Consider the following 20,786-nt stretch of genomic DNA (forward strand, 5'->3'; position numbering starts at 1 on the left):
AGTTCCTACCAACCGGAGCCTGTGCTATAGGTTTCGCCTACTTTGTGCCAGTTACCTATTTCAATAAATATATTGAATTTGTGACATAATCACAAATATATTTTTGTTTCTATCCCTTCGTTTTTGTTAGATCTTCTGTGAACAAGTCACGAAAAGTTCAAGAATCGGCAACAGGCCACATCAGGCCTACTCTTCTGCGCCAACATAGCTTCGTTATGTTATGTTATACCAGCATCGTTGGCCATTGTACAGGATATCGAACAACTTCATGTAGTATGTTTCTTGCTTAGTATTTTATTTGATGGAAATAAAACCCAACGTCGAGTTTCATCAAGAATTTTTATCAATTCAGTGATCTATAAAAATATACTGAACAGATAAGTACATGCCTACACCACAGACACAGAATTGAGATTTGTACAAAAATAACGAAATGTAGAAGAGAATTAGAAGAAACAACATGTAGATATTTCCCTTGGTTCCACGTAACATTTTTCAGCACCTTAGAAAACACGAATTCTAATTTAGAAAAGTTAAAACTAGGCAATAGACTTAGTCAAATTTAACTGTCTAATTTTAGAAATTTGTGACAGATAAATGCAAATTGAGAATTATTCTAAGAATCATTATAGTTGTAATTCGTTTTATAATCATTAGTCTGGTAGAACATAGCCCAGAAACGTATTGCACATTGTGATTGACTTACTTTTAAGGGTGCAGTATAAAAGGCTACCGCTTTAATTCGGAAGCGCCTTCACTCAGGTGAATAGCCTGCGGTGTTTCTCGCTCATAGCAAATTAAGAGATTCATGAGTAAAATTGATCACAAATAATTATTCACGGTATTGCTGTACGCGGCAGCTGCTTTCAGAACTTATATATATAATTCATCTCACGTTTAAGAACAGCCCGTAACCTAGGCGGTAAAGAGCTATTCGAATTTTCAATTCCATTAAACATTTAAACTTTTTCTGATCATCGCTGAGGCAGTTTCTCTATATACATTAACCCTAAGATAAATCTCCCCGTAGCCCATCAATGATTTGCAAATCTAAAATCATTCAAATAATGTCGACCGCCCAGATTCAAACATTCATTCCTGAAAACAAATATGTTTCCCTAATTCAACTGGTCCCAACTTAGTGTCCCATCAAAAGCATCTAATTCCAAGAATAACGAACCGTACCCCTCACAAATGGTCCCAAAAATACCCATAATACCTTCTGCACAGGTCTTTAATACTCCCACTTCAATGATCACGAAGCACAAATGGAGCACTAAAAATAAGGAATCGATAAGGCCACTGTAACTTAACAAAACAAATGTGAGGATCCAAAGGTAGCATGATCAGGTCAATAGTACCGTAATATATTCTGCACATGTCGGTAATTTTACCACTTCAATGAACAAACCCCAATTGCACTAAAAACAGGTCATCAATAAGGCCACTTCAACTTTACAAAACAAGTGTGAGGATCCAAAGGTAGCATGATCAGGTCAATAGTACCCTAAAACATTCTGCACATGTCGGCAATGTCCCCACTTCAATGATCAAACCCCAATTGCACTAAAAACCAGGCATCAATAACGCCACTGTAACATAACAAAACAAGTGAGAGGACCCAAAGGTAGAATGATCAGGTCAATAGTAGACCCCGTCAAGGGAGAGCTTCTGGCAGTTCTCGAGCATGACGAGGGCGTTGTCGAAGAGATCAGCTTCAGGGGCCCCGAAGCCCAGGACTCCGTAGGGCGCGAGCTTCACGAGGACGTCCTGGCAAGCGGGGTCTGATGTTTGGGGCTGCAGCATCTTCAGGGCCTTCAAGATTTGTGCTCGCGTGCCTTCTGTAATATTGCATCAAATGAGGCATCGATATTCTAGAATACTGAAGGTAGTTTGCAGCACGAAGACAAAAGAAGACGTCCTAGGCCTTGAGTAACATGCAGCACGAAGCTATTGGTGTTGATGCCGTAAAGTAAATAAAATACAAAGCTGTGCTTTGATGTACTACCATTCTACCAAACAATGTTCGATTTATGATGCCGGTAGTCTCACCCTGAAGCAGGAACCAGCCTGCTTCAAATAAATAACTCCAATGACTACACTTCTGTTGTGCTTCAATTTTGCACTCATTCATAATGTACAGGCGTATGCATGGAGCGCATACCACCACAAGAACAAACATTTAATTCAAGCAGGGGACCGTTTACGATCTCAAAACACAATTGCTCAAGTATTGCTGTGTATAGTACTGCCAGGAAGAAATATCAATAGGTGTCATAATCATAATCTCGATATTTTATAATAAAAACTTGGTGTTAAAAAAGCCTGTTTCGACAATCGATATTTCATGCAGTTATATGTGGGTGCGATATTGAAGTAAAAATAATCGGTACGAACTCTGACCATCAAGCCTCTTGTTGACCAAGACTGGAGGCGGGGGGTGTGGGCCCAACACGTGCAGGCGCTTAAGCTTCTCAGCAGCGCGCGGGTGGCGGATGAGGAAGTTGTGCAGAGCGAGGTTGTCCACAACAGCCACCTCCAGCGCGATTTCCATCAACGATTTAAGGCACGCCTCGTGGCTCCCGAGCTCTGACAGTCAAAATCAGATAACAATTATCCTGACTATTAAAAAATGTTAAGAGTGGTAAAGATCGCCTACATTGGAGCTGTGAGTTGAAGGTTCGAAATTGTGGAAATTCTCACAAATTGGGAAAATTCAGGTCTAAATCGTCAGGTGGTCTGGTGATAAAGATTGGCCGAAAAGCCAACATAACCTTTTCTGAGCTGACTCCTCTATTACTAAGTCAGAGGGTTATTAAACTCAATGGAGACAAATACGAACATGAACACATAAAATGTTTAAAAGTCTCTTCTGATAGAAAATTCAGCAAGCGTAAATATTTAATGCTAAGTATCGTTAGCCGTCATATATACGGCTACGTCAACAAATAACATCTTGTGTTACTGCTAAATATTGTAGTAGCGCAAGACGTAATTGGTTGACGCAGCATTGAGAGTGTGATGTTCATCAAGGGCCAAAGTCACCTCGAGGAGATGACGGGCAAGCCAGAGTAAGATCAGTGTACGTGTAACCCTACTTTTACTCGTGTGTTTTTATTTCCTAATATTTCTTATTCGTTTAATACTTTTTTATTCGTTTAATAAACTGTACATTGAATATCAACTACCGCTCTATTTAATTTGTTCATTTAATTATTTATATACATCTTGATCATCATTTGATCTTGGCATGCTACAACTTTTTGGACAGCTCCTTGTCAATGCTACAACATATTAAAAGTTCAGCTCTCTAGGTCTTTTTTTTTCAGTTTTACAGCCCTTCAAAAAATTAAGCCAAAGATAAATTGATATACTAATAGTTAGCGGTAAATTCAGTTAAATTTTTCGGCGATTTATTAGTTTAGCGTTATAAAAGTTAACTTTTCAGTTATAGGATTAACAGTTATCGAAGCTAACTTTTCGTTTAGCCGTGCCTACCACTGCGCATAGGCAACGCAAGTTCATGCTTTTAACTTTTCCGACGACTTCAAGGGGAAAATTCTCCACGAAAATGTCATGTGGCCGAATGCGGTTGCCATCTAGCAACACATGCACATTGCGCAGTCGCCATACATGCGCTTCGATCCTTGCGGTGACTTCAGAAAAGTAAAGCTCCCAAAGATGTTTGATAATTTACCGCCTTTACATGCATACATTTCGAAAACAAATTAGGCAACCCTGGTTGTATCCGAGCTAAATTGAAGATGATTATTATTGGCCACTCAATCATATTTGAATATTTTCTATTCGAGAAAATGATTACCTGTTAGTCTGTGATACGAAATTCCTTATGTTTCAACGAAATCGCTCGGCTCGGCATTCACGGGGTGAAACGTGTTAGGCAAGGCGAAATGGAGCAAAAATTGGAAGTTCGAAACCAATTCAAATACTGGCTTCCAGAGCCAGTAGTATAAAAATTGTCGAAATGTACTAAATCAATGAAATAAATATTTCAGTATTAAAATACTACTCTCTTTACAGCACAAACTGCATCATCTAAGTTGGATCTCCCATGGGGCAAAGCATTTCATGTACAAGCGTCGGATGCCATCGTGAAAAAATCTTTATAAACCTGTTGAATCAACCTCAACCCGCTCGAATCCCAAGGTATGATCATCGAACAGGACAGGTTGAGGGGCGATTAGTCCCCACACTATAGGGTTAAAGATGAATCAACAAATTTTCAATATACCCAAATGGTTTTGAATACAAGTTTTCAAAAATTTAGTAATTGGAAGCTGCGATGAAAATTAACAATTTTCTACAGGACTCACTGTGCACGGTGTGGAAAAATGCGGCGTTCTCGCCCGACAGCTTCAGCTTGTTCAATAGCGCCGTGACTGAGCTGAAGGACTGAGCGTCGCTGATAGCCAGTTTGCTACCTCGCAGGTCCAGAAACTCTGTGGTGCTACCATAGCTGCGGGACAAAAAGGCGTTGTAGTCAACAAAGCTCTGTGGTGCTGTGCCATAGCTGCGGGACAAAAAGGCGTTGTAGTCAACAAAGCTCTGTGGTGCTGTGCCATAGCTGCGGGACAAAGAGGCGTTGTAGTTAACAAAGCTCTGTGGTGCTGTGCCATAGCTGCGGGACAAAGAGGCGTTGTAGTCAACAAAGCTCTGTGGTGCTGTGCCATAGCTGCGGGACAAAAAGGCGTTGTAGTTAACAAAGCTCTGTGGTGCTGTACCATAGCTGCGGGACAAAGAGGCGTTGTAGTCAACAAAGCTCTGTGGTCTGGGACTGCTCGACTGGCCTGGGACTGCTACGTTCAAAACTCGTACCAAAGATCACCGTTCGGCACATGAAAATCAATACCGAACGAGCATTACGCACCAAATTGAAACGTCGAGTGTACTCTTTTTTTACGAGGATTATATTTAAGCTTTTTAGCAGCTGGGAAATTTATCCAAGGAAGTTATTATTGTTATTACTATTACTACAGTTATATACAACGAAAGACGTAATTATTTATAGGTCGTGGACATATGAAAATTAAAAGTATAGCAACTATTTTCAGCAGATAGTAATGAAATTTCTTCCCACAACTCGTTGTTTGACCACCTAAGTTCATGTGATCTATTTCTCAATTCTTTATTAAGACAGAGAATAGAGTTTACCAGAGGAATCTGTATGAGTATAGCGAGATTAGGAGCTGATGCGAAAATTACATGCAGAGAGAACAAAGAGATTATGCATGTAATGCCGATTATGCGATTATGCCGAGTGAGAACAAAGAGATTATGAGCCTATAGCTATTGAGAAATTATGATAAACCAGATGAGTTAACTAGAATCACTAGATACAGACTGCCCACCAGCCCCAGGGCATCGCGAGCGAGCGCACGTACGTCTGGTCGGCACGGGCGACTACGACTGAGTAGTAGCCGACGTCGCGGACGGTCGGGTCGTCGGGGTGCGCCGTGACGGGCCCCACGGGCAGCACGACGTACGCGGCCTCGCCACCCTTCTGTTGCACGTCCAGCCCGTACCGCGTTGACGTGAAGGCTATAGCGAGAACATTCGACTAGTTTAGTAGAATGTTCACTACTAGTTTACTACTTAGGATTGATGAAAATACAAATCATAATTTTTTTACGAAAATCAACGATTCACATCATAACCTTGTTACAGAAATCCACGATTTACAGTACGAACGTAAAATGAAGGTCAACACCTTCCAAAAAACAAGAGTTATACACACCGACATCCACGTAGCAATTGCTACACCCATTAACATCTAGGAAGCAACGCTAACACTCACCGACGTCGACGTGCTGATGATCCCCCCTCTCCACCGACGGCCCCAGACGGTCCGTGTCGTAGAGCAGGTCGACGACGAGGCCCGTTTGGGCCTCGATGTGCTGCTTCAGGGCCTCGTAGTAGCGAACGCTGATGCTGGGGCCACCGTACGTGGCCATCGTGATGCGCTGCGGTGGCATGGCGGGTGGGGCCGCGGTGGTACGAGAAGCTTGGTGGTGACGTGTAATGTGAACAGACGGTGAAACCCGGTAGAACAATTTATACTATATTTTGAGTGAATACAGGGAATAAATGAGGTTGGCCTCGGCTTTTTATGGATTACACAGAATCTTCAGTGTTCGACCTATGGCAAGTTTAATTATTTAGAAGATGGAACTAGAGGTTTGTTCGTATCCTATTTAAAACACTTATAAAAACGTGTAGAACAGGAGTCAGATTTCGCAGAAGATTTTTTTCAATGCAGTGATGACGGACTATAATTATCCTAAATTACCACCCGACTCTAAATTTTTAGCACAATAAAAGGATCGATAAGACCTCCATCAACGAAGACTTCTCATAGATATCGAGGAACAAAATAATCAACGACAAATATTTCGAAAAATATAGGTATGTGCGTAGATAGATATGGAAGCCAACTAATTCAAGTTAGTAAGAATCGAACACGGGAAGTAAGGATTCAAAATTTGAGTGCATATGTACTTCTTTCTTGCATTTCTCTGTTTTGTTAGACGTCCACTTCGCAGGTTCGCATGAACCGCTTATGGGTATGTCAGCCTTCTACGGTCAAAACACAATTTACATGTGAGTGCAATACGATTCACAAGCCAGGGTTGCCAAACGGCCTAAAAAGGCCTATAATTCAATATTTACGATTAAATTTGTTGGTTCTCATGCAAAAATTCTATTTTCCTTCTTTTCGTACTTTTTAAAGTTTAATAAGTAAGTACCGCCGTCATAAAATTTTGCCGGAATTTGTCCGAAAAAAAGATCCGGCAACCTACCGGCGGTTCGTAATGCACTCAACGTGTTAATAGTCAACGCCACGAAAAACCGATGAACATGAGTTGCCAACTTGCCAGTCAATGTATATTGAGAACGCAAAACTTAATCTTGGGTCAACAAGCATCAAAATAGTTCAGCGTGCCACTCGTAGGTTCTGTCTTCTCTCCTATCCAATACCAGAATGATCTCCGGTCTGCACGTACCGGTATGTTCCTAACGAGGTTCAAATTCTTACCTAAAACTATTTTATAATATGTACCCTATTTGAAACGCGTCGGCTATATCCGAATCTTTTAAATAAATGCTCAACCCGACCCCTACGACGTGATTAAAACGATACGCTTATCGAGGATAAATGGTAAACACTGGAGAGCACGAACGCAGCTAGTGGCCCTTAGCCCGCAATGAATTATCACAGTATCGTAATCGAGTAAAATTCGCAACACGAAACTATTTAATTTTCAACAACTCCTTAGCACCATTTACACAGCACTTGCATTTTTTCATGGACTAGCAGTGCAAGTATAGGCATACAGGTCATCTGCTATAGTTTAGAGACAATTTTTGAAAGGCAATTTTACTGGACCGGGATATTTTAAGCTGCCGCAGCGCATCGCTCCAGCTGGACATGGCACCAACTGTACACACGACGCATCATCCCAGCTTGACATGGCACCAACTGTATACAAGACACATCGCCTCAGTTTGACATGGCACCAACTGTACATACGACGCATCGCCCCAGCTTGACATGGCACCAACTGTACATACGACGCATCGCCCCAGCTTGACATGGCACCAACTGTACATACGACGCATCGCGCCAGCTTGACATGGCACTAACTGTTCACACGACGCATCACCCCAGCTCGACATGGCGTCAACTGTACACACGACGCATCACCTCAGCTCGACATGGCGTAAACTGTACACACGACGCATCGCGCCAGCTTGACATGGCACCAACTGTTCACACGACGCATCGCCCCTGCTTGACATGGCACTAACTGTACACACGACGCATCGCCCCAGCTTGACATGGCATTAACTGTATACACGACGACGCATCGCCCCTGCTTGACATGGCACCAACTGTACACTACTGCACACTACAGCGTACAGTACACACGACTGCCCTGGCCGCCCCAACCTTTAGGCGACAACTGGCTGGCCTCGATAACCGGCTAGTAACTACTAAAAATAGTCTCTACGATCACGGCAGTTGACAAGTTGATCAAACTTAAAAGGACTTGAGAAAACCGTATATATACAATAAGCATTCCGGACCAACAACCATATTCTTCACCTGCATTTTAATTACTGCACACATTATTTTAAATGTCATTGAAAACAATCACATAATATGCGCAATTTTTTATGAAGAACATTTTTTTTACGCAGAATACGCAAACGATCCCTTGAATGGGAGTGAGGAACCTGCATGAAACGCTCCTATGCTAATTACCGACATAGCGACAAGCAGCACTGAGGTTAGAAGCAGGCGGAGTATCTTGAACTACAACCAGAAGTGAATATCTTTTCTAAAAATTAAATTATAAGCAAATTTTTAGGTAATAGCTTTTAAAAAATATAAACATTATGTAGTGATTTTTTAGACACTCAATAAACGAGAATAGATCATTTTTGTACAGGTTCCAGGGTTAAATTACAGGTTGAAGCAAATTTTACCACAGAACGAACTTTGTATGCATAGAATTTCAGGAAATCTCGGGAAAGGCGTGGATTGAATTTCTAATTTCCGAAGCTAGTTTGGAAACATTCTCATGAGCAGAATGTAGGCTCACCTTGCATACGATAGTTACGTCATGAACTAATTACATATTTGCCTTGGCCCTTGGGCATCAAATGAAAAAAGTGCTGAGAACTGAATTTACAGATCTGTCAGCATAATGGACCAATTTTAACATTCATTTGTAGTTTAGAATATCCAAACAAAACTAGCCGTAAAATTCAATTTCTTGTTGAATAAAGATAACGATTATACACAACAGGAAATCACACAACCCACTCCTACGACAGCCTACACGTGACTGGAACATGACAGCTTACCGGCACACAGTGTGTCGGCTGCGGTGATGTGTCAACTCTGTACGAGCGCCAGGTAAGCAACACGGCATTTTGTGTAATCTTCAAATATACATAGTATTTCTCACATCAAGCTCGAAATTATAATTAAATTCAGAGCAATTTTTAACAAATTATAATTTCCGATTTGTTTATTATCATTGAATTCAACCATTCGGTAGATATTTCATCTTATGGTCACTAGATAGCGTGAATGTAGGTGTTCGGGAGCATTACGTAAGCAGCAATCTCTATCTATTCACTATCGAATCACATGCCTTGTAATACGAGTTGAACAAAATATCAGCTTCAAAATCTCTTCATTATTCTTCTTGTGTGCTTCTCAAGGATTTGGTATAAATAAACAGAATAGTCTTTTGTATGCCATTTTCAAATTACGCAAACATAGCAACGATAGCGAAAATTTGTGCGAAAAATATGAACTATTACTATTAAATTCTCATTACTAGGCGTTTCATTAGTACATTCTCCTAAAAGATGAAATTTACGCCAATACTCAGTGTACGTGTCTTCTCTACTCGCGTTTATTTACACATTAGACCGTATAGAGACCTCCTTACCGTTAGATTCAGCGGTTCTCAACCCGTGGTACGTATACCACAAGTAGTACAGGAATGGCTCCAGAGTCATGAACGATTTTCAGTTTTGTATTTTTCACCTTAATAAAAGGAGTACTTCCAAGTTGTATATATAGGGCCAAAATTTTCAACTAATACACCACGCCATCCACCTGCTCTTAGCGTCTCGCCGTTAAATTAAAACATGCGCTTACCAGGTGCGGAAATGATTAGCACGATAGGTTATATTTACTAAAATTAATGCCAGGTATTTGTGACTGCATAGGAGTATAATTTGTTCGTGGTAGAACCTGCTAAAAGGCACCAATTTTACAAGCCCTCCAACACAAAAAACACAAATATGTTTTTCGTTTACAGGCAAAGACCTACGATTATGCTGATGCACTACCCTCGACAGCACCAAGAACCGACCAGCTATGACAACGTGAAATGAGCCGATATGTTCAAGACTAGAACCTATGGCTAGTGCCTCTCATCTTGACGTCAATACCACTGCACTACAGCCGATGGTTCCATCACAGCAAATTAGAGTACCAGTATTTTAATTTAATGATTCGTCCTGTAATATGCCTTACAATTTTGTTGATAAGTGATTGCAGGCTAGATTAGATTTCGGATTCATTGTCATAGAAAATAGGCAATGCATGTATGTGCCTCTGTTGCAGGGTCGGCCCGGACCAAATCGGCGCGCAGGCGCAGAAATGTCGCTTCGGTATCGCATTCGGACACGACAGTTGGCAGTGACACGAGGCCGGAGAAGATATAGTAAATCCTACAGGTTATATGTCTGGTAATAATCGCTGCTGCAATGCTTAAATTGTTTTTATTATTCTGTTATCGCTCAATTACTGTTCTTTGTGCAGAGAGTTTCACTTTTTTATTTTTGATGTGCTGCGCACATCGAGACACAGCCAATCGTCTTAAGGATTATGCGGGACATGGTTGAACTAATAAAAGGTTGACCAACGACGATAAAGATTTTTCGCAGTTCTGCGCATCTTTAGAACGACGGGCACACAGTGGGCACAAAAGGAAAACAGTGTGGATCAACACATTGTTTTATGTCATTTTTGAAAGCATTAAAAAAATTTACCTCATCAAAATGCCCCAAAAAAATTTAATTACTGCATGCAACTATCCTTTAGAAGCTGTATTTTTTTGATCGTGGAAGCCATCCTACCTAGCTTTAGCCATCGACGTGCTTTGAATTTAACAAACATTAACCGAAAATGTTCTTCAATACATGTTCGAATAATTGTACTTGGAAAAGAATTAAGTGCATTAATCCTTCAACCAAGGTCGTCGGGAAGCAATGTAATTTATGAATGAAATAGTTTTGTACATGTATAAATTTCACGGTACATTGATTCTTCCAAGCTTCCTTATTTCACTAGCTCATTTGATGACTTACTACACAAAATATAAATATCCTTAGCCCAGCAATGTCATGATATTGAAAATACAAACCTTTATAGATATATTTTTTAATCACATCAGTATAGTACAATGGTAACTATAATACATTAACAATGCCTAATGTTGAGCAAAAAAAAATCCGTTTCTGAACCTCAATTCTTAAAAATGAACTTCCAATCAAATAACTTGAAAGCCATTTGAATTAATTTTTATGATATTAATCATACTGGTGAATTTTATATTCGAATATATTCGAATTTTTTCAAAAACCTTAGGAAAATGATTACGAAATGAATTTTTGAATAATTTTCATACATTTGGACATATCTCTGGTTACATACATGAGACGAACTTGACCAAAATACAATGAACATTCTTTTGTAAGAGAGTAAGCAACAGCCCACTGAAACTGAAACTATCTTTAAAATTCAAAACAGCGGGAGAAGTATGATATTGATTAAATAATAGCCAAGTATATATGCATTGCGCCAATTTCCCATCAATTATCAGCATGTGTGATAGAAAAAAACTGTTGGAAATGAAACAAATGAACTCTTACGAGTGACAGAAAATATTCCAAAATGATGGTTTGGATGTGAATGCCAGCCTCAGAGGTCTATTAAATCAGTCTTTTCGCCCGGAACTTCTCATATTTAGTTAGACTCAATGAATATCTTTTGAGTTTTCTCATCTCTCATGAAGAGGCCCTGTATACGTAAAATGTAATTGTGCAGCGATTTGAGAATTGGCCATGGCTATAATTTTCCAGATTGTAGTTTTTTGGTTCGTCAACTCACTTCCAGGAAATGAAATAGAAACAATGGCTTTTAGCTCATAACTAAGGGCTACCAATACAATGGACAGGAATGTGGAAGTAATCGTAAATTCTGACGGTGCTGACATCAAACTGGCATCCTGGACTGTGGCTTCCGGTGCAATCTATCATCACCTGGTGTGTCTGGCCAAAAGATTGGGCACTCTGTACCATTTGTAACGAATACTAAAAGAATCCAGTAGGCTATCCATTGTCAGACGCAAGATACGAGAAAATTCATTCACATCGTAAGGCAAACACCGCACCTGAGTCATCACGTAAAGCCTGATGATGGACAGGGCCTCTTCTTCAGTTGGATTGTTGACGGCGGCAATGAGACCTGCATGCTGAAAGGCGTGCCGCAAAGTTCGACCAGATAATAGGTCAAATTCCGTAACGAAAGAGCCTANCATAAAGAAGAAAGTTTATTATCCTAGAGGTTAGCATAACATACCATTTAGAATACCGTACTTATGTTTTGAAAACAATACCTGTCTCTTATACACATCTAGATGTGTATAAGAGACAGGTCTACAGGTGTGATAGAAGCATAAATATCTTCAGAAAATTCTTACCTGCGACACCGGCGGAATAGGCTTCGCAGATTTCGTAGCCCCCATCTCGTGTTCCTTCACCGGAAAGCTCTGTAAAATTGCTTGATATTTTGTCGCATTTCAATAATAATGGGAAACATAGAAGAATAAAAAAAACTATGATGGAAATTGAAAACGACACACGACAAAGAACAAAAAATGACCGGTTCTGTAATTCAAGCAATGATTTTAATGAAAAAAAAGGTATTCCAACATTATAACAACCCAGAGAATATAACAGAATATGAACCCTAAGCAGCTACAATCCAGACGTTAATGGAGGATCATAGTGACGCCAAGTAGCTTGACGTTACGAAATGTTACATTCGGAATTAAAAAAACTGAAAAGCAGTATTTAAACTCCAGCCTTGATGACCTAACGATGGACTGTAAGTATTCATCATTCTTGTTGCATAGGTTCTCAGAATTCCAAATTAAATGAAGGCATTCTTTTCAACGTGACGCTTGGTGAAGGCTTGTGATCAGCCAGTAGGAAAGAAGACATCAATCGTATGGAACAAAATTATTCTACCTTTAAGTTGAGTTCTACTACCTCACAATACAGAACGGGATTTCTAGAATTTATTAATTGCTGGATCTTCATGTATATCATGCCAAATATATGGCCAAGTTCGTTTATTCAGATATATAATTGACTTTGTTGAGCAGCAAGAAATTGAAATACTGAAAATGACAACTGAATACTGTTGTCATGGCGATGGCGAGATGGACATGGAGAGTGTTGCACTAAAACAATTAAATTATGGAAATATTTTTTTGCACGGTAATGAAGCGTAAAATTAAGCTATGTAGGAAAAATTACTATGATAAGTGGATAATGAAACAACGGATTTTGCCTAAATCTCCTGTCATTAATATAAAATAAAATATTAATTTAACCACTGTTTGGGAATCAGGTTCTGTTCATTGATAGAAACAACGAATCTATGATTATTGTTGAAAGAAATACAATTTATAAAATACCTATGTTGAATACATTAAAATATTCAATGTATCCGAAGACAGTTTAGTATATAAATTTTCAATTCAATCCAAGATCAATTAGTAGAGATATTACGCAAGCCTGTAAACAAATTTATTAAAAAATAAGATACTAGACAATTTTTTCCAAAACAAATCCTTAGCAAAATGTTCGTTATGAATCAGGAAACATGTTTAAAATGGTTTGGGGAAAATTATAGGTTGTTCAGCAAAGACATGGACAAAAAAACTATTAACATTTTCAGATGAAGTTCCATTTTGAAAAATAAAATAATAACCAATTTTTTACGTGACATTTTATAACTAAATGTTTCTAGAGACTAAAAGAATATGGAAAACATAGTTTGAACCAAATCGTGAGGCTGAAACCTGCGATACAAGCGCAAAAAGGTGAAACTCTTACATATACAGATTATATTGGAAAATAAATTTATTGAAGCCAATAGAATCAAGACCAAANCTATACCCAGACTGTCTCTTATACACATCTAGATGTGTATAAGAGACAGATGCACTGCTGGAATAGGAAGTTGATGGTTCGGAATGAACAGTCGCTCCAATGCGTTCATTGTCAGTATCACTTGTATGCACATCTTCTTCTACCTGCAAATGATAAACAATTATCGTTCTCTGCAATTTTCATTTTCTTGGGGATTCTGGCTGTTGTAATTTGTTTATAATTTTTGCTTTGTAATTTATTACTTTTTTTCAGTTAAAAAAAAACTTAAGAGGAGCGACTGGAAGTTACAACTGTGATTGAAAGAATGTATACAGATCCCTCATTGTTTAAGGTCAATTGATGGAAAACATATAAGGATTGCGACCCATCATGGAAGGTGCTACTGTTCAATTAAAAACAGCTCAGAGTGCCATTTTGACGGCCGTAGCAAATCCTAATTGCTATCCTAAACTTTATATATATACTGATTATATTGGGAAAAAATTATTAAAACCAATAGAATCAAGACAAACATGCACCAATAAACACAAAAACGCCCAATGTTTTCATACTCCTTGGAGAATTAAAGTTGTACCGGAAAATGGTTACATGGTAGAGACAGCAATGGCTACTACAATGACGAATGGTATTGTCCAACTTATCATAAGTAAAATTAAGTTAAGTAGTTAATTATTAAGTCATGTTAGTTCATGTATGAAGTTAACCAGTACTATAGTACATATACCATATTTGGGGGCGGAGCTTTGGGCAAAACCAATCACAGCTGGAAAGCATGACATCACAATCCCATCAACCAATCACAGCTGCAGGGCATGACATCACAATCCCATCAACCAATCACAGCTGGAAAGCATGACATCACAATCCCATCAACCAATCACAGCTGCAAAGCATGACATCACAATCCCATCAACCAATCACAGCTGGAAAGCATGACATCAGTCTCTTATACACATCTAGATGTGTATAAGAGACAGATGTATATCATGCCAAATATATGGCCAAGTTCGTTTATTCAGATATATAATTGACTTTGTTGAGCAGCAAGAAATTGAAATACTGAAAATGACAACTGAATACTGTTGTCATGGCGATGGCGAGATGGACATGGAGAGTGTTGCACTAAAACAATTAAATTATGGAAATATTTTTTTGCACGGTAATGAAGCGTAAAATTAAGCTATGTAGGAAAAATTACTATGATAAGTGGATAATGAAACAACGGATTTTGCCTAAATCTCCTGTCATTAATATAAAATAAAATATTAATTTAACCACTGTTTGGGAATCAGGTTCTGTTCATTGATAGAAACAACGAATCTATGATTATTGTTGAAAGAAATACAATTTCTAAAATACCTATGTTGAATACATTAAAATATTCAATGTATCCGAAGACAGTTTAGTATAAATTTTCAATTCAATCCAAGATCAATTAGTAGAGATATTACGCAAGCCTGTAAACAAATTTATTAAAAAATAAGATACTAGACAATTTTNAGCTTGTAGCTCGCTAGTCATACCAGCTTGCAGCTCACTAGTCATACCAGCTTGCAGCTCGCTAGTCATACCAGCTTGCAGCTCACTAGTCATACCAGCTTGTAGCTCGCTAGTCACACCAGCTTGTAGCTCGCCAGTCATACCAGCTTGCAGCTCGCTAGTCATACCAGCTTGTAGCTCGTCTCTTATACACATCTAGATGTGTATAAGAGACAGGCTAGTCATACCAGCTTGCAGCTCGCTAGTCATACCATCTTGCAGCTCGCTAGTCATACCATCTTGCAGGTTGCTAGTTATACCAGCTTGCGGCTCGCTAGTCATACCAGCTTGTGACTCGCTAGTCATACCAGCTTGTAGCTCGCTAGTCATACCAGCTTGCAGCTCGCTAGACATACCAGCTTGCAGCTCGCTAGTCATGCCAGCTTGCAGCTCACTAGACATACCAGCTTGCAGCTCGCTAGTCATACCAGCTTGTGACTCGCTAGACATACCAGCTTGCAGCTCGCTAGTCATACCAGCTTGCAGCTCGCTAGTCATACCAGCTTGCGGCTCACTAGACATACCAGCTTGCAGCTTGCCAGTCATACCAGCTTGCACTTTGCTGGTCATACCAGCTTGAGGCTCGCTAGTCATACCACCTTGCGCTTTGCTAGTCATACCACCCAGCAGCTCGCTAATTACACCAGCTTGCAGCTCGCTAGTCATACCATTTCGCAGCTTGCTAGTCATACCATCTTGCAGGTTGCTAGTCATACCATCTTGCAGGTTGCTAGTCATACCATCTTGCATGTTGCTAGTTATACCACCTTGCGCTTTGCTAGTCATACCACCCAGCAGCTCGCTAATTACACCAGCTTGCAGCTCGCTAGTCATACCATCTTGCAGCTTGCTAGTCATACCATCTTGCAGCTCGCTAGTCATACCATCTTGCAGCTTCAATGGCTTTTAGCTCATAACTAAGGGCTACCAATACAATGGACAGGAATGTGGAAGTAATCGTAAATTCTGACGGTGCTGACATCAAACTGGCATCCTGATCTGTGGCTTCCGGTGCAATCTATCATCACCTGGTGTGTCTGGCCAAAAGATTGGGCACTCTGTACCATTTGTAACGAATACTAAAAAAATCCAGCAGGCTATCCATTGTCAGACGCAAGATACGCGAAAATTCATTCACATCGTAAGGCAAACACCGCACCTGAGTCATCACGTAAAGCCTGATGATGGACAGGACCTCTTCTTCAGTTGGATTGTTGGCGGCGGCAATGAGACCTGCATGCTGAAAGGCGTGCCGCAAAGTTGGACCAGATAATAGGTCAAATTCCGTAACAAAAGAGCCTAATGTTATGACGAGGTGAAAGAGGAATTTGAAAGTGCATTTTGGCTCGATACAGTCATAAACAATGACCACATCCCTGTCAGCGGAAATATCGACGAAACGATGCACAAAGTCGGAGTTACTTCCTTGAAGAACTTCACGATCGAGGTTATCAAAAAGTAAAGACAGCTCCAGGGTCCCAGGACTAGGGCAAGCGCGGTTTGCGAGGCTCTCAAAGAAACGACGAACTTCGTTCACATATCTTTTCCTTACTCGTACTCTCCTGCTGCTCGCATCGATCCAAGGACACTCGCTCAAATCTTCAGCAACAGCGATAGTTGTCGCAGGAGTGAAACTGAACCACTTGAGATAATCAGTGAGTCTCATAACCTGTAGCAACTCAGGCGGACGAACGCTGAACAAGAACGTGTTATCAGCCAATTCCGGAGAATGGATCATCTTGCTCATTGACAATTCTTGACTGCGTGTGAAACGTCGCCAAAGAGGAAAGCGAGCTCTTCCGTACATTCTATTCAAATTGAAATATTTATACTTCTTTTCCTGGATGCAGTCGCCTCGTTTACGATACATCGCCAGTCGGCGTTCGGAGTTCTGAGTGGAACAATGCACAAAATCTGCAGAGCATCCAACGTAAGGAAGCAGGTTCGTAAACCAGACCATTTCTGCTGCGGTGATTGTCCGGCACAAAGTTTTTTCGGGCACATTATCTCGCATTTTCTCTTCATGAGCGATCTTCGACCCTGAGATCTTTGCGTCGTGGTCGAGATCATCGCGAGGCTCAACGATGACTGCAGTAGTATCCTTGCAAGAAGAGCAGGTCGTGATAACTTTACCCTTCTCGTAAGAGCGCGCTGCATATTGGGCAAGAGAACTTCTCGTAAACTCTGAGTTGCAAATTTTAACACTAACCATGGAACGCAGCATAGCGAAAATGCGGCCATTCGAGGATACTCGATACACACGTAACGCGCTGTCGTATGAGTAGCAGTTACCAACAAATGTTGTTTTCACGACCTTATCCTTGTGAAGCATGGACTCGAGTTCGGGTGGATACATTGTCGTTACAAACCCAAGTTGCGACAGCCGTTCCTGGGTCTCAATATTATATATTGGAACATAATACCTTTCGCTTCCACTGTTCTGCGCCTTTTTCAGGCAACTTAATTTGGAATTTGCACATTTACTTCGAGTTAGCCGGTCTGCGAGATTGTGGAGTTTAACGAATTCGGCTTGATCTTTCACGAGGCCATCCCTTATGAGGCTCGACATATCAGTCCTGACATTTTTATTGAACATTTCGTCGAGGCTGTTGTGAGTTCTCTTCATGCGTTCTGTAACACTACAGGAACGGTTTTTCAGTGTTAGCCCAGCGTGAACGCAAGGCTTGTTCCCGGGACTTCCCGAATTCTGAAACTCGAACCTATACCACACGTTTTTCAGCTCACCAAAGATCTTTTCTTTGCCGTGCATGAGAAATTCGAAGAGGTAATGCACGGTACGGGCCCAAGCGCGGCAGAGAAGGGGGCACGCATTCTGAAGTTTCTTGTCGAGTTCTTTACCGTGATATCTTTGCTCCAGTGCTCTCCTGATTGGTGCTACGCCCATGGTTTCTGAGTCATTGCAAGTCAAAGTGATGAAAAAGTCCCATGGATTTTCATTTATGACAGCGGACAAGCGTCTGACCTCTATACTACCGTCCGTTTCATCATACTTCGATGAACTTCCACTTGCTTCGATCATTATGTTGGAGCGGTTCACGTGCTCCAAACCATTGCGCAGAGCAAGCAGAACATCGTTGCTCCGGAGTAAACTGTTAAGGTAAACGTCGAAGCAGAAGGCCAAGTAATTTGGATCGTGAGCAGTGAGTAGTGACATGTCGAGTAACCTCACTCGAAGATGGTCAATGAGCGAAGCAAATCCGCCATAAGCAGATTTTTGACCTAAAGAAGAATAAAATACAAGAGGCAAAGCACCGATGACACTCCTACCTACAGCCGCCCAGAAGATTGTCGGAAAAAAGAGCCCTTCAGGATACAAAATCAGTCGCGACTCATTAGGCGATACACCATCAAGATGCATAAAGATGTTCTGACAGGAAGCAGATGAATGCTTATTTATGCCTTCTCTTGACAGATGCAAACCTGTATTGAGGAATAAATGGCCAGGAGTAGAGTTTGCGCCCTGCGAATAGGAAGGGTTAACTTCTTCGGTGGCAACAGGAAGTTGCCCAGAGAGAGAGTCTAGAGGCGCCGAGTGCATTTCCGCTACATCGTTTATTTCCCAAGGAAATAAAGGCGGGAGATCTTCTAAGATGGTCATTGCTACATCACTCTCCACATCCATATCGTCGTGAAAAGTCAGCGTAGACAAAGGAACGTTTGTGGGAGGATCGATGAAAGTTACCCTTTCACCGCCCGTCACACTGATCTTGGCATGCAACAAGCACACTCCTGATCTACATGGCATCCACCTCTGGCCGTAGCCTTTGGCACAACGATAACGAACTGATGATGAGCAACGGGGAATGCAGCATTTCAGAGACGAGCCAGGGCGTTCGCTGATCATGTAAAGCTCTCTGTGTTTAGAGCATTTTAACATGGTTTGCGCTTCATTAAAATTAAATAAATCGAACCTAGATATACACGGAAACGAACCTGTCTCGATGTACAGAAGGATGTTCCAATAAAAAGACCGTGGATTGTCGCCGACCTGCAAAGGAACAGTTGTATCTGAGGAACATTGGTGCCACTTCAACTCACTACTCCAACGGAAATCAAATTCAAATTTGTATTGATTTCTTCGGCTAAAACGGTGTCCAAGAGCCAGCATTAATTGCCAGCGCCCATTGCACAGAGTCTGAGGAGCTCCCGTTGAGTTTACTGCTGAACTATCCACCAAGAGAACTTTCTTCGAATCATTGGCAATACTTTCAAGAGCTTGAAAATTGCGATTAATGGAGACGGCTTTAAGGCCACAGAGATGAGCGAGAATGGCTTGAATTTTTATGTTAGTTTGACAGTTATCGCCACACAAAGCTTTATTAGTAGCCATCCGCAACAAATCAGCCGTCATACTTAAAAGCTTACTCAATTTCCTGCCACTTGCAATTTCAAAAACGGACAATTGAACACGATGATATACAGAACGCGGACGTTTAGTCTCCAATTCAGTTAAAAACATTTGATAAAGATGTTTACTATGAAGAAGAATTGTCACGATAGTATGAAGCACCATGTCATCATGGCACAGGCCATCTCGTTTACCTAAGTGTGGCAGCTTAAACGGCAAATGACCAACTTCATTACCAGGATGCACGAGCTGCAAAACGTCACTCCTCTCCGTGCACAAAATTTTGTCGCTTTCATCACGGGGACAGCTATTTGATCTTTTGCGGCAGTTCATCATCATTAGAGAGGCGTCGTGGAAGTCGACGTAGGTTCCTGTTGCTTTTGCTCCATCCACAACCTTGTCGTCCAATGGATGTCTTTCATAAGATTCTTTAAGGTCGCGGAAAAATTCGTTCGGCAGTGTTTTTGCTTTTATTAGGGTTTGTAAGATTTCCTCACGTTGATTGAGAGCTAAGCCCATACTTTCTACTTGTGGTACAGAACACGGTCCGTCAAGATACGGTCTTGGCGTTAGACCGAAGCAAGAAGCGCCGTTTGCATCGCCGTACTCGCGAAACACCGCATGGCTGCTGTTGGTCATGTTAGAACCACCAGGCCTAACTAGATGTGGATTTACAGAGACGGGAGCGATGAGGTCGGGGCAGAGCTCAGATGTACTACCAAGCACCGGATTGTGGGGTACGTGGATGTAAAGGCTACGGCCATCGGCGTGAATAGTTTGTGCGCATGTCACTACACATAGTCCTTTCTTTGCATCAACGATTAAGGTAGAGGCAAACTTGAAACCTTCATATTCGCCTCGAATAGGCCAGTCAGGACGGGCTCCTCTGAAAAAATTAGGGTCAGCTTGGAAAGAAGTAAATTCTGGACAAATGGAGGACAAATAATGTGAGAGGGGCAAATAATCCACATCTTTCCCAACCTCTCCATCAAGGTAAGTGTTGCAACCCATGGGACACTTGACTGAAGGGAAGCAAGTTGAATTCAATTTGGATGCCAATATACCCGCATGGTCGAATAAATGCGACTTG

The 20,786-nt window shown here is 40.9% G+C and overlaps 2 protein-coding genes across 3 annotated transcripts in view; both read right to left on the reverse strand.

Annotated features, from left to right (window-relative positions):
- Window positions 1-322: 322 nt before the first annotated feature.
- Window positions 323-7,182, reverse strand: LOC108668384. 2 transcript variants are annotated; one of them, XM_018155589.2, is made up of 6 exons: window positions 5,816-7,182; window positions 5,403-5,559; window positions 4,335-4,477; window positions 2,404-2,589; window positions 1,622-1,841; window positions 323-1,476 (listed from the first exon to the last, which is right to left on the reverse strand). In XM_018155589.2, exons 1-5 carry the CDS (start codon window positions 5,991-5,993, stop codon window positions 1,642-1,644), a joined length of 864 nt encoding a protein of 287 aa, XP_018011078.1. In that variant the 5' UTR covers window positions 5,994-7,182; the 3' UTR covers window positions 323-1,476; window positions 1,622-1,641. The 2 variants fall into 2 exon arrangements, with proteins under 2 accessions (XP_018011078.1, XP_018011077.1); XM_018155588.2 differs by having other exon boundaries at window positions 323-1,841; window positions 5,816-7,181.
- Window positions 7,183-11,572: 4,390 nt separating this feature from the next.
- Window positions 11,573-20,786, reverse strand: part of LOC108668382 (mucin-12) — a 39,765-nt gene continuing 30,551 nt past the window's right edge. The window contains exons 10-15 of the mRNA XM_018155584.2: window positions 16,095-16,211; window positions 15,516-15,830; window positions 15,277-15,455; window positions 12,309-12,377; window positions 12,000-12,080; window positions 11,573-11,626 (exon numbers count right to left, since the gene is read on the reverse strand). Of these exons, the coding sequence (XP_018011073.2) occupies window positions 11,573-11,626; window positions 12,000-12,080; window positions 12,309-12,377; window positions 15,277-15,455; window positions 15,516-15,830; window positions 16,095-16,211 (815 nt within the window). The remainder of the gene's footprint in view (window positions 11,627-11,999; window positions 12,081-12,308; window positions 12,378-15,276; window positions 15,456-15,515; window positions 15,831-16,094; window positions 16,212-20,786) is intronic.

This window comes from Hyalella azteca, unplaced genomic scaffold (assembly GCF_000764305.2).
Source record: "Hyalella azteca isolate HAZT.00-mixed unplaced genomic scaffold, Hazt_2.0.2 contig3748, whole genome shotgun sequence".
NCBI classification, from domain to species: Eukaryota; Metazoa; Arthropoda; class Malacostraca; order Amphipoda; family Hyalellidae; genus Hyalella; species Hyalella azteca.